At 23.7% G+C, this 15,328-nt stretch overlaps 1 protein-coding gene across 1 annotated transcript; it reads right to left on the bottom strand.

Annotated features, from left to right (window-relative positions):
• Nucleotides 1-6,435: 6,435 nt before the first annotated feature.
• Nucleotides 6,436-11,153, bottom strand: LOC145842064 (polyubiquitin-B-like). The gene is made up of 6 exons (XM_082949439.1): nucleotides 11,132-11,153; nucleotides 10,615-10,737; nucleotides 9,271-9,488; nucleotides 8,563-8,740; nucleotides 7,540-7,764; nucleotides 6,436-6,554 (listed from the first exon to the last, which is right to left on the bottom strand). The coding sequence occupies exons 1-6, from the start codon at nucleotides 11,151-11,153 to the stop codon at nucleotides 6,436-6,438; spliced, it is 885 nt and encodes a 294-aa protein (XP_082805565.1).
• Nucleotides 11,154-15,328: the final 4,175 nt, after the last annotated feature.

Raw genomic sequence — 15,328 nt, 5'->3', positions numbered from 1 at the left:
GGTATAAAATAATTTTGGAATTTTAATGTTATTAATGTTTAAAAAAAGTTATTTAGATCTGTAATAGATTAAATGAATTTCAAGCAAAAATAAACATTTTGATTGAAAAAAAAATATTTGTTTTATTATATGCTAATTTTAGTGTAATTGAGCTTATTTGTAATAAATGTATTGTTTTTAAGCAAACTGGTTTGCAATAATTAGTTTCCAAATTAATTCAATTTTATGATACATGCAAAATAGGTGTGTATAAAGTTTGTAATCATAAAGGAAAAAATCGTAAACCGTCCCAAGATAACAGCAAAAATAATTACAGTTTAAATCAGTGTTTAGTTTAGAAGTTGAAAGTAAAGTTGGTACAAGTAATTCATTACTGTTTTAAATTTTACAAAAAAAAACTTGAATATGAATGTAAAGTAATTTTATATTCTTTTATTATTACTTAAAACTATCAGTTGAGTTTGCGATATGTTTAAAATCATAAACAAAAAGACAATGATAAAATTGTGTGGTATACAAATAAATTATCAGTTGAAAAAGAAATACTTTAAAATGCAAGTTTTACAATTTAATTGTTTTAGGTTTTATTTTTCTGGTTATTTAAAAATTGCATACATAAAAATGTTGTTAAAGCAAGTTATTTTAACTGCAAAAAATAAAATTTTTGTTTAAAAGTTATATACTAAGAAACCACTAAATTGAATTGTACAGCTGTATTATTGATTAATAATTTGAAGGTATAAAAGTTTAATGAAGCACTTTTGACTACTAACAGCTTCAAATTAAGTTTTATAAGCTTCTTTACCGCTTTTAAATGACCGAGTATTTTCATTCATTTAAAATTAATGTGTCAAGATAGTAATCTACCATTTGTTTAACAATCCTCATTGTTTATTTATTAACTTTTTCAGGTGTATTTATATTAAAATCCGCCAACTAATTGATTAATAACTACATGGAGCGTTTGTTTTAATTCATTATTATTATTATTATAATGTGAATTTTAAGACGTATTTTTTTACAAAGTTTAATTTTTAATTTAGTGTAAAACTTTGAATTTTTCTTATCATAAATAAACTTATACTATACTTAAAAGCTAATATATTTGAGAGTTTTAAAAGTACATCTCAGTATCAGTTATATTAGTTTTTTGTTCTTAAAACGTTTTCACACATTTAAATTGTAGTTAATTATTTCTGATTGACTACTTTGAAAAAATTCCAAATTTAAATGCGAACCAGGTTTGCATATATGACGTCATATATGACGCCATAATACTCCGACGTCAAACCAGATATATGACGTCGGAGCTCAAGTCTCATCTCGATCAAAATCGATTGCTTAATTTCTGATTCAAGACATGTTATACTAGAGCCTTGGGAATTTGAATGAATGTTACAAAAATTGTGGTTTTGCTAAAAGAAAGCGGAAAATCTTATAATAGCGTTAGTTTCCGTACTTGCATATACTCTTAAATATATCTGCATATAGAAATTTTACACCTCCAAACAGCTTTTACCATGTTATTTTTTGTTTACTTTCAATAACAACTTTTACAACACCATTGTTATCACTACTTTTGTAAAACTTATTTACAGTAACCTCTCGCTTATTTACGCACATTGTGTCCGCAACAAAAATGCGTAATGGAGAGGTACCAAATATACTACTGTAATGGCTGTTTTTTGATAATGCTTCTAGTTTAAAGCAGACTGAGCACTTTCCCACTTTTAAAAAATTGTTTATTTTATTTAAAAATATGAAAACAAAAGATAAAACTATACATATATTAAAAAAAAGATTTAAGTTTATATAAAATAATAATACTTGTTGAAAATTTTACTAGTTTTAATGATAAGTAGATTTTTTTATTAATTGTATGTGACTTATTTGATACTTAACATTTATATTATATTCTACTTAGCAAATTCAATTCATAATTAAGCATTTGTTAACTATTAAAAATGGTGTGGTGTCTATATTAAATCTTGTTTTGATAGCCTTTTACAAAAGTATGCATTTGGTGCTGTAATGGATTTCTTCTTTTGAAAAACCAAATATATATAAGAAAAATGTTTAATAAAAATTGTTCATGTTACTACAACTTTTTTTAATTTGACCTTTGCCCATGTAAGGATAAACTTGTCTTGCATTGTATTAAAGATATATTTATGGATTGTATGACTAGGAATGAAAGTTCATGCCATAAAAATTTGAGGTATTGAATTTTTCGCATATAAAGGTATAAAAGGAGGGTATTAAGACACCTAAGCTATAAAGGTCAAAGCCATAATGTACAGTGGGCTCCTTGTGGAAGGCAAAAACTGAAAGTGCAAAAATATTAATTACATTAAAAATCATCCAATGTGTTTTTTCAACAATTAACTTCAAATTTTTGAAAAGTTTTCCTAACACTATTTAGGAAATTTCTTTTGTATTAATCTTAAAGTAAGAAAAAGTAAATAGTTTCAGTTATTTTTAAAGTTGTCTTTATATTTAAGAAAATAAAAATATGGTAAAAAGTATCTAACTTATTCCACATGTTTAGTATTATAGGTTTATGATTTATAACTGTCTTTATTTGTGAATATTTTAGAGTTCTAAACTAAACGAATGTGCGTAACGTCAATAGAGCGTAAAGATGCGAGAGGTTACTGTACCTAAAAATTTTGTTACACATTCGTATTATTTTGTACTTACATTTTTTATAAGTTTGTTTTCTGTTATTCGTTCATGTCTCTTTAGAAACACTTGCAATGCTTTTTTATAACGCAATATTGGGTTTCAGATTTTGTGTAAAACAAGCAGATTTTATAAAAACTTTAACAATAACAATAATTTAACTTAAACTATTCAATTAAATATATTTATATTTTACGATGTTTTCACTTAAACTTAAAAAAACGTTATAAATTTAATCATAGTTTATAACTTATTTTGATAAAAAATCATATATTCTAAACATAAAAGCTTAGATTTATTGCAAACTTATATTTTCAAATTTATTTTTTTATACACAACAGAAGTGATAGTACTTGAAAGTTTGTTTTGTGTTTGTATATATATGTTGTTTACTTTTCATATAAGCTATTAAACAAGCTTGTTGGATGAAAAAAAAAGCGTTTAAGTCTAACTTTTGATTTTAAAACTTTAAGAATTTCCATGTAACTTAGTGTTTTATTGTGAAATACTTAGTATGTATTTTTCTAATCAAATCATGAAGTGTTTTGAAATTAGTAAAACTATTAAATACGTTTAATGGGACCATAAAATATTTTTTAAGCAAAATTAAATAGGTTACATTGATTGAAACAAAAATTTGTAAAAACTTATTTGAACAGTTGTTTAAAATACAATATAAAATACTTTTGACAAATGTTTGTAGTTGTATATTACAAATAAATTACTAATATTTTACTTATAATTTATTTTATAGTAATACTTATCCAGAAATCATTGTTTTAATGATTAACAGTATTTAAGGGTTTTGAGTTGTGATTACAGAAATAAAACATAAGAATATGAAAAATAGTATATGAATTTTTATTTAAAAGCTATTTTTTTAAAGTACTACTCAAGACCTAACTGACCATGCAAAACATTCTTATAGAATTTGTTAAATTGTTTCTGTTTGATAGTTTCTACGTATCTTATCGATTTTGTTCAGAAAACTCTTTTTACTTTTGTTACATCACTTCTTGCTTGGTAATTTTAAAATTCTTCTTGCTTTGTTATAAGATTGCTACACTTCTGTTATTAAGACTTGCGGTTTTTATATGTCTTTAGTTTTTTTATAAAATTCAATTTGTTTGATAAATGTTTGTGAAGTTGGAAAACGATGTTTTTATGATTCGGATTTAGTTTTTTCCTTTTTTGTCTAAAAAAATAATGTTTAATTATTATATTATGAAAGCAATATAGATAAATAAACTTTATTTTCAAACAAGTCTTAAAATCTTTTTTAAGTTAAATTAAATCAGTAGTGTGAAATTCAAATATAAATCAGTAAGAATATTAAGCTTGTAATGTTTGATAAACAAGCGTTTGGATAGCACATTTTTACTAGAAAATTTGCTAAAAATTTAATTAAATACTAAATTATGTATTCATAACACTTTTAAGATTGAGACGTAAAAAAACAAATATGATATTTTAGTTTCATAATGAAAACAATAGTTAGTTTTTGTCATATTCACTTTTAGGTTTGTTTTGTTTCAAATAAGCATACTATTTTGATATTTTAATTACTTGTTTTATTAAAGTAAGTAAATAACTTTAAACTATAATAAAAAAAATTCTAATATACTGTACGTATTTGTAAACTATCTAAAAGTATAATTCGCTTTGATTACGTGATTATTTTAATTCACAATGTTTGTTATTGTCAAAAAAAGTCTATTTAGTAGATTGGTGAAAACATGTTGTTTTATTGCTTACATTAACCTTATAGTGTAGCACAAAAAGCTGCAAGATTACTATCAACGAAAAAATAATCAATGATTTCTAACACAAGTAAAATATTTAAACCTACCTGCCTCAAATATTTCAAATAAATCAATTGTCTTTTTAGTAACTAAATCGTTTTTAAAACAAACAGATCTAAGTTTTTTTTTCCAAAGTCAAACAAATTTAAAAATAAAAGTAATTTTGGCATTTAAGCTTCAAAAAAACAACTTCTGGTTTTTTGACTCAATTGGTATTTCTTTCAACAAAACGCACATTCAAATTTCAAAGTTAATTTTTTAGTTTGATTTAAACTAAAAAGAAAGTTTCAGGACTAATTATCATATTTAATATAAATGTTAGCATCAAAATTAAAAGTAATTTTTGCATTTTAGACTATATGCAACAAAAAGTTTATAAGAATAAACTTTACTTCAATTAAAAAAAGCATAATCAATTGTTTTAACAAACTACTTTGTATATAAATAAATAAAACTACTGAAACATTTTAAAGATATTAAATAAGTGTTAAGGTTCAAAGTTACTTTAAAAGCATAAGATCATCTTTCCTAATAATATCAAACAAATGTTTAGTGAAATGAAGTTAAGCTAACAATAATTATTTACTCTACTGTATAGTGTGATTTGTGAACTAATTTATTGTTTGACATTTCTTTCCTAATGCAGTATTTTAAGAGGCATGTTTAGTTTTGTTGACTTAATTTAAACTGTATAGTTTTCCGGATTAAGTAAAATTAAACGTCCGTTTAAGAAAGTCTTTCGTCTATATTCTAATATATGCTGTGTGCTTAAAAAGATTTTTTTCAAAACTTTTATTTACTTTGAAATATTTTAAATTTGATACATCGATTTGACTAAGTTCTAACGCATATGAAACACATTTTTCAGTAAATCAATTAATTTTATTTCACCTTGTTATTAATTAAATATTGTAAGTGTATGTTTTCACTTGATGCAACAAAAAATAAGTTAAAAAAAGATTGTTCAACCTTAAGGCATGTTTTAATTGCAATTTGTCACATAATAATATACACAATTTAACAATACTACTAAATTAGAAGTTTTCAAACAGTTTGCGATTGAAAGTTTTTATTTTGCGCAAAGGGTTTACGTAAAATGTTGCTTATATTAAACAATCTTAATTACAAAACAATTAGAATTGCAATAAATTGTATTTGTTTATATTAATTGTTAAAAGAAAAACTTTGGCGTGATTAATAAACAGAAATTTTAATTAGTTCATTTTTTTCAGATTGCTGTACAAATAAAAAGAGTATCATAAGATACTAATTGATTTTAACATTTCATAGGAAATGCTGTTAGAAGTTTTAAGCTAAGTAAATTACAATTTATAATTGTACACTTTATAATATTATATACATAATTAATTATTACTTATATAACGTATGCTTATTTTGTTATTTTATTTTAAGCATTTTAAATTTTACTAATACTAAATTTAAGGTCATTTTGTCAAAAAAATTCATAAAGAAGAAAGAACACTTTTAAAATAAGTTACTACCGAATTATTACCTATTAGTTTACAACTAGTTGTTGTTAAAGACAGCGAAAAAGTTTGAAATAAAAAAATTTATTTCTAAATTTAAAAATAAATTAATAATAATTTAAACATATGTGTCCCTGATAATATGAAAGACTGTATATTTGCTTTCTATGTACTATTAGATCTAGGAAAGTTTTATAAAAATCGTCGAAATACTTTCAACTTGAATTGAATTAACTACAAAAGTGATTATTATATGACATACAACAACAAATAATAATATAAACGACTTTTCTATTATTAAATTTAATTCATTTAGGATATTAAAAAAATAAAACCAACACTTCGTTTAGCCTATTAATTTGTTTAAAATAAAACAAAACAAACTACACATTTATGAAACTTTCACACTTTTATTAAGATGAAGAACAAATTTTACTGCGTAAGAAAAGCATTAGAAAGATCATCTATTGTCTCAAACTCAAGCGAAGTATTGACTTGTGTGTGATTTTGTAAAATTCAACATTTTTTTCGTCTTCCAGCTTAATACGACCCAATTTCAAGCATTGGTCCTCCACTGCTATGCCTAAAAATTTAAAAGTAGTAATAAATTTTTATAAATTAAGTTAAAATTGCTAGTAGATGTAGACTTACAAACAAAAATGAAGCATTTCAATATACTTTGAATAAAATTTGCAATTGTTTTAAGTTTTAGTTGATTGACTTAGATAAAAGTAAATCAACTATTATGAACTACACAATTTACATAATATCAATTTTTTTAAATTGTATGTATAAAGGAAGAAATTCTCAGTTTAAGTTTATATGCTAAAATTCTCAAATGAGAAGTTTTCATCTCTAATTTATAATTTAATGACTAGGTGTCCCAAATAATACGTTTACTAGAATTAATAATGTTACATTAACTTAAATGCTTAAATACAATTAAGTTTGTGTCGATCTGTTTGAACAACAAAAACGAAGTTTGATATTTAAAAAATACCACTTATTGCCTGAAACACTCTGTATTCTAATTTTTTCTTATCAAAATTAGTTTAAATGAACACACTACACTGTGTTCCATGCAATAAGTGACGTTTTTAGAAATAATAGACTAGTATTTAAAAAAACCTAAAAACCCAAATTTTACTTTATCATATTATCGACTTATTTAAGAATTGCTTTTTAAAAAATGTTACAATTAAACCGTCCGAACATCTATTTAATTAATTAGTTTTTTAACAGTTGAAATTTTTAGGGAAATAGAATTTCGAGATCCATCTATTCATTGTATTTGAATAAAAGTAAATAAAACTAAGTGAGTTTTTTGGTGACAAATGTCTTAAAATCTATTTAAAAAGTTTCCAGCAAACAGAGTGCTTATATAAATGTAATCTCATAGCAATTTGGCACACGCAAATTTAAGAAATTTTACTCAAAGCTGCTCGGGCAACCAAGTTTTTTTAATTATAAGTTCATCCGCCAAAGAAATTTCAAACAAAATTCAACTACTAAATAGTTGCCCATACCTTTCAAAGAGTTAAATAAATATTTTTTATATTATTTAAAACCTTTTTGTTCTTTAATTCTGTTCTTGATATCTTCAATCGAGTCACCTGAAAACATTTCAATTTTGAACGATTTTTTATTTATTTTTACAAGTATGTTTTCGCCGCATACACCTCGAAACACCAAATGAATAGTATCCTCATCTTTAACGTTAAAGTCGGAAAATGTCTCATCGTCAGGAATTTGTTTTGCCTTAAAGATTAAACGCTGAAGCCTTTTAGGGATACCTGAAGAATAAAATTTTTTTTTTATCATAACACAGCTGTTTTGCTGTTTGGTTTATGATTTTTTTTAATATGAAATTTATTTTTTTAAGTAGTATACACATGTGTAAGTTTATATTTTCTCTTTCTACAGTACTTATTATAATACTAAAATTAGTGTTTGGAAGAAATTATGCGTTTTATATTTAAGACAACATTTGAATTACAACATCAATAATGCAATATAATATAACATACAAAAGGCTTATTAACATACTTAAGACATAAAGTCGTGAACTATTAAGGTAATTTCATTATTAAGTAGTAATAAAAGAATAGAAACATTTGTTTAAAATAAAAACTTTTTATCAAGCTTAGTTCTCAGTAGGAATCTACAAAAACAAAAAGCAATTGTCATTTATTAGTTATTAAAGAATATCATTCAGTTAGTAAAAAATAAAAAGTACTTTTTTAGTTCATCTTTTTGATTTTTTATAAATACCAAATTACAAAAAATATAAATAAACGCTATCTTAAAAATAATTTATTTTTAAATTAAAATTTTTTTTGTTATAAATATGATTAATAACAGATAATACCATATTTTTCAAGATTTTTTTACTGAGTTTTGTTAATACACTGTGGTCTAAAATCGGATTAAAAAACAGGATAGAACTAAATTTTTTCGTTTAAAAATGTGTTTTTTTTATGTTGTTAAGTTTCTCAACAAACTATATATTCTTAAGATTTTGACCGTTCATATGAATAAAAACGCTGAATTAACACTTAATTAAGTAAAACATACTAATATTAAAAATTAACGTTCGCTTTGTTTGATTTTCTCCTTGAGACTTATAGCTTTGTCGGAACCTTGAATGACAAAGGTTATTGTTTTACCAGTCACAAGTTTTACGTAAATTCGCAACTCACCAGCTATTCTCAAACCAATAGTTGATTTTTCCGTGATTTTGTAATCCATCAATGTTTTTCCATCTTCTAACTTTTTGTTTTCAAATGTCAAAATTTGCTTTTTAAATAGAAAACCTGTCATATGGTAACAAGTAGTTGTGAGTTGAACAAGCATGAAGCTTAATTTCAAAAATAAAAATAATATCTCAAGTTATTACTTTTTAAATGTTTTTAAGTGTGACATTTAAAAAGTGAAATTCGAATAATAAATATAATAATAAGAAAGTATTTTAGCATTTTTTTTACTAATTTTTTGGTTTTTATATAAAATATCTGATGTACTTAATAAAAACTAAGCTCTAATAAAAATGTTAAGCTAATTAAAAATCGTAAATATAAATAAATACAATGAAATAACAATAATTTACGATTTTCTAGCTATTTATTATACAAAACAACATCTTTGTGCTAATATATTGAACGTTAAAAAAACGCTCAAAAAGTTTGGTCTAAAGAACTGGTGTACAAAGGTTCCTTTCAGTTATTGAATAAATATGTATTTTATAATTTATTTAATAATATTTATAATATAAAAAAGTATTTTAGTTGAAAACAAAACACACCGTGATCATCTTGAATTCTCGTTTTAACAACTGAGTATGTGTCTTGGGGATCAACTTCAATTGTGAAGGTGTCACTGTTCAATCTTTCCACACTTAATTGCATCCTCAGCACAAGTTGAACAGCTGATCCATGTTGGATGTTGTGGTCACACAAACTTCTTCCGTCTTCCAATTGTTTTCCGTCGAATATCAAACGTTGCATGTCGAAAGGAACACCTGCAAAAAATTTTGATTGTTTTTGATTCTTATTTTTTGATAATTAATACTTTTAATAGTTATTCTATAGTTTGTACTTGAAAGTCCTAGCTAGTTTAATTCATATGCTATGCTTTAGTGAAGATTTTCCAAAATTGGTCATTTAAAAAGTTAAGGGAGTCATAAGCTGCTAAATGGATCAAATAAGAACCATGAGCAGTAAAAGGGGCAATGAGGTCTTAATTTGAAATTGTTTCTACATTTATAGGAGTTGATGCAAAAAAGCAAAAAAAAACTATACCGTTTTTAACTGGTATAATAAGTGTAACTTCAAAAGACAGATTAAGTACTACAAGTAATGTTTCTTAATACGAATCAAAACAAAAAAAAAAAAACAGTTGATAAGTTAATGAAAACATATAAAATGACTTTGTTTTGAATATGTTTAAAGACAAAGCTAAACTGATGTTTTTAAAATATACTTATAATTTATAAAAACAACTGTTTAAAAATAGAGATACTTTCGAAAAAATACTATATTAAAAAAAAAACTTTATCAATAACTTCCTACTGATTTTAAAGGAAAAAATTTAAGTCTACGACATTTAATTATGTATTATATTTGTAAGACATAACAATAGAATGACTTTAAAACATGCTAAAAATTTAATAAATATTTATAAATACTCAAACTTCTATTCGTTAAAATATAATCTAAAAGAAAAGTTTTACTTGTACATCTATAACAAATATGAACAAAAGATACTTAATAAAGCTTTTTTATGTACAGTAGTTGGTAAATACAAAGTATGAATTTTTATTGCTCTATACCTAAATACATGCTTATTTAAGATACAAACACAAGTGAAAAGTAAAACTATAATTTATTTACCTTTTAAACAAGTTTTAAGTAAATGTTATGAAGTTTTTATTGATATAAGGCTAAAATTATATATATTTAAGCATTTCTTTATGAGTTATAATCACAACTCTTTTTTATTAAGACACATAAACCAAAATACATTTCAACTTATATAACTTTAAGTCTGTACAGAACTAATATTCTTTTTTTTAATGTAGCGATGATTTAGCTTTAGATCTATAAAAGTTTCATTTTGCTTAGTAAAAGTTTAAAGAAAAATCATACTTTCTTGATCTTGAATTTTTGCTTTCAAAGTTGAATTTGTGTCAAGTGGATCAACAGAAAGTTTGAATCTGTTGACTGGTTTTTCCAACTTTTTAATGAAAATATACATGTTTGCTAAGTAATCTGTAAATTTAAATATCAATTAATTTTATTTTACTGAATAAGAATAAATATAGTAAAAAGAATATTCAAAAAAATTAAACAAGTATTGAAAAAGCATGTTTACTTAAAACTGTTCAACTTTACATTTTTCCTTTAACTGAAAAAACTTTATTACTTGTCGTTCTAATAAATAGTAATACTGATTGTATTCATTGTTTTATGTCTCTTTAATAGAATTGCGTTTTCACAGGGACTTATTATAATTAAAGTTGCATTATTCTTTTTTAGATATACTATTACAATATAAATATTTTTTTTATTTGACTATGACCTTTATTAACTGAACTTTTAAAAAGTACTTTAAATATTTTACTTTTTTACTAAAAACGATAGTAAACGATTTAGGTTTTATCACCGGCGTTGTCAATATCATGCATAATTTTTCAGTGAACTCAAAATAGAGTATAAGAATTAAAATTCTGGGGTTTAAGTTTATAATTATAAATAAATTGAAGATTTACTAATTTTATAACAATGAGGTACTCAAGTTTTTTAACTTTACCTGTTTTTGAACAGTACAACTTTGTTTTTAACTCAAAATTTATAGCTTATTAAACATCAGTTTATATTCTCTAACTTGTTAGTTTACATTGTATATTATCAACAAATAAAGCTTAAATAATTCTTTTACAACACGGTTTATTGTTTTGTAAAATTGTTTCTAAAACAAATTATAATGAAAAGCACACAAAAGTAGAAGAATACCTTAATAAGAACTACTTGTACAATACCGAAATCTGCCACCACTAACTTTTCAGATACCTTCTATATGTACGCACTTTAGGCTAGGTACGCACTGCTGACTAAGTACGCACAGCTGGCTAGGTACGCACTGCTGAGTAAGTAAGGACTTTTGGTTTTTTGGTTTTTTATGATTGTTTGATTTTGGTATATATCTATAACTTAGTTTAATACTAATTTTTGTTCAAGTATTTCTTTTAAATTCGTTGACTTTAAAAAAAATTCTAATGTTAGTTAATCTTACACATAAGTTGAAATAAATTAAAACTAAATGTTACTACTAGAAAAATTTTCGTTGTAAAGATATTAGTTTTGTCTAAGTTACTGAAATTTTATATAGCAAATGAAAATATGAATAACAATTTATTTGATAGTCATTATTGTTTTGTTTTAATGTTCATCTGTATAAATTAAAATATTTTTTTTTTCAAGTTTCATTACTCAACAATAAATACTATTTAGTTATACACTACATTTTCTAAAATTTTACATTTTGAACTTGAGTTTGAATGTAAGTTTGCTATATTCTAAACAGTTGTTTAATTTTAAGCTTAGTAATTTGTACTTAACCCCGCCTGGTTAGATCACAACAGCAAAAGATTTATAAACTTAAAATAAATATATTAAGCTTAAGTTTAACGTATAAAGTTATTAATCCCTAATCTTGTGATTTAATATTGGATATTTTTCAAAGTAGACCTTTTATATGTCACACTTTAAATAAAATTTACAGTATTGAAGTTGTAACCTGACATCAAATTGTATTTCAAGGCCGTTTTATGTTAAAGGGAAATTCGCAAAATGAGACGCTTAGAAATACTCATGCTATTCTAATAGAGTTACGATGAGGAAAAATAGATAGAAGATAAAAAAACTCATGATGATATATTTAATAAAGTAAAGACAAGAGCTATATAAACCACAGAGAGTGGTGGAGAGAGTCATGTCACAGTCTTGCTGCAGTAAGCATGTAATTCAAGAATACGCATTTATATTGTTTACTTATTTTATATACATAAATAAATTAGGAAAGTTTCTTTTTAAAAGTATTTTCTATTTAAATTCTTAGTAATTAAACCTCACCTTGTTTTACACATTCTCTGAGTAAAATTCTTTTAGACTAGTAATTTCTAAAGCAATAAGTTTTCTATATTCAAATTTTACATCTTTATAACAAGGTTTATTTTGGCTCGAGTAGTTTTTTTTTTGTAATTTTTTATTTTACCAAACATTAAAACCAATAGTTTTTTATTTCTTCAATGCTAAATTAAATATTTTATTTTCTAATTAATGTTCTATCATTTTTCTTTTCACAATAACTTCGGGCAAAATGGGGTTTGAATTTAGTAGAGAGCATCTTTAAAAATTTAACCTTTTTATTTATTTACTTATTTTAGCTTTTCCATAAATAAAATAACAATTTATTTTTTAACTTACTTATTGAACTATGGTATTTATGATAAAAATATATTTCTTCCTTTAAAACATTTTTTTAAGATAACCTCAAAAAAAAACTTTCTTTAGTATTAAAATTTATGATGGCTTTACTGAAAATATATATTATTTTTCAAATATCTTTTGTTTTCAAAACTCTTAATTAACTAAGTTATAAACTAAGAAAATTTTAATTTTTTTTATTTTTTTTTTATAATATGAACTATACAAGTTTACAAAATAAAAATAGAAAAATTAATACTTCATAAATTTTAACTAAAAGACAGAAATCAATTTTTGATTGAAATATAAATTAATAAAAAAATCTAAAAGTAGTAATAAAACTAAAATAAACCAAAAGTTCAGCTTGACAAGTAGTCTATTTCATACATTTTAAAGATAAAAATATACTATTTAATTAAGAAGTTATTTTAGATCTTAATGCAAAGTTTTACGATTAATAACAAAAGAGAAATACCAACATTACTTTCATTATAAGTTTATTAAAATTGGTTTATTGCAATTTCTTTAATAAAGAAAACTTATGTTAATTAAGTGCTAAAAATCGTTAAAAATGTATATGTATTTCTTTACTAAATAAAAAATATTAGGTTTCTAATAAAATTTTAATGAACAACTTTAATTATATTTAAGATATATACTAATAATTAAGGGCAAAAGAAACTTTAACAGTATTTACTAAAGCTAAAAAGTAAGCCATTCTTTTATAACTTATTTTAGTATTTTTACTCATATTGTTTTCTTAGCTACAAAAAAAGCGCTAAAAAAGTTGGGTCTAAGGACCTCTCGGTTATCAAATTGAGTTAACTTGAATACAAGTTAAAGTCATTCTCCGTGGGAAATTTAAAACATGCTAATTTTGCGTTTGACAAAAAACTTAAATAGCTTGTATTAAAAATATAAAGCTTTATTATCCATTCAATAGTTTGCAAGATAGGAATTAAACTGTTTATCTTTTTGCCATAAGAAATTAAAATAACAACAATTAAGTAGTTATAGAAATCATTTAATAAACATTATAGTGTTTTAAAATTGTAACTAGTTAAATGCATACTTAAAACTCAAATAAAACGTGACACAAACTTATTTGTTGTACTTACAATTAACATTTTTTTTCAATTTAACTTATAATAATAATACCTTTCTGAAAAAAAACTATATTGATTGTCTTTAATTCCAGTGAATTTTAGTAATAGTCTCACTAAGCAAGTTAAATGATCAATAGACATATTTTTACATTTTAATCTATACAGTACAAACTAATTGTAAAAATTGTTTAACAAGAAAAAATAACAGCTAATATAAACAGGAGTAAGCAACGTTTTAAATTGACAGCAAGGATCCGGAATAATCATTCTTTGACGGACGAGAGCATTTCGAATTAGTGAATTACCATATCCAGTATCCGTATCCAGCCGCATAATGCCTTTTTAGATCCGATTCTAATCGCATGCTAATTTTAAAATATTATCCAGTTCCAACTGGATGCTAGTTTTAAGTAGAGATCAGGATCCTGCCGGATTCTGATTTAAATAAAGTTTTTGAATCCGGCCTCGATTTTATTTTATGAAAACATTTATCATTTTTTGAATGTTTTTAATTAACAAAAATGTCTCAAGTTTGACAACTGAAAAAGTAGATTTAGACGTGTCAGGTGTTGATATATGTCTATAAATAGAATTAATATGGTAATTAACAAAGAAAGGTATACAAATTATTATATTTAAACAAACGTATAAAGTCAAATAAATATATTCTTATGCAAATTTAATAATACTGTAATTGTACAGACTTGATCTTTCTATAAATCATTTTAAATTGTGCACAATGACCTTCTGTGATAAATGGCCACATGTAAATTGGCTGAAAACTAAAAGATCGCCGTATTTATCAGCTGTCCGTAACCTCTCAGATCTGTAACATTTGATTAACCGTGATCACGTTAATATCGTAAAATAAGGATTTTGCCAGATTAAAAAATTTTTTTTAGATTAATACCCGGCCGAATTAGGATCTGAATCGTACTTTTAAATTTTGCACGTCTAGAAAAAAATACTATCCTGCTCATTCCGAATCCGATTACTTGGATTCGGTTGGTCACTAGCTTGTTTTAATAAGAAAGCTATTACAAATTTTAGTTACTATTGAAACATATTTTTGTCTGCTGTATTAAATTTTAGAACTTAGACAAAACTAATATTTTTACAAATACAATTTCTCCTCAAAGTAATTTTTGTTTTGATTTATTTCGATTTGTGTTTAAGTTTAACTAACATGAGGAAAATATTTTTTTAAAGTCAACAAGTTGAAAAAAATACTTACATAAAATAATTATTAAGCTAAGTTACATTTATAT

Source organism: Thalia democratica, chromosome 1 (genome assembly GCF_965202585.1).
Source record: "Thalia democratica chromosome 1, ktThaDemo2.hap1.1, whole genome shotgun sequence".
Taxonomy (NCBI): domain Eukaryota; kingdom Metazoa; phylum Chordata; class Thaliacea; order Salpida; family Salpidae; genus Thalia; species Thalia democratica.
The sequence above is the reverse complement of the archived record's forward strand: the minus strand, read 5'-3'. Positions and strand labels throughout refer to the sequence as shown.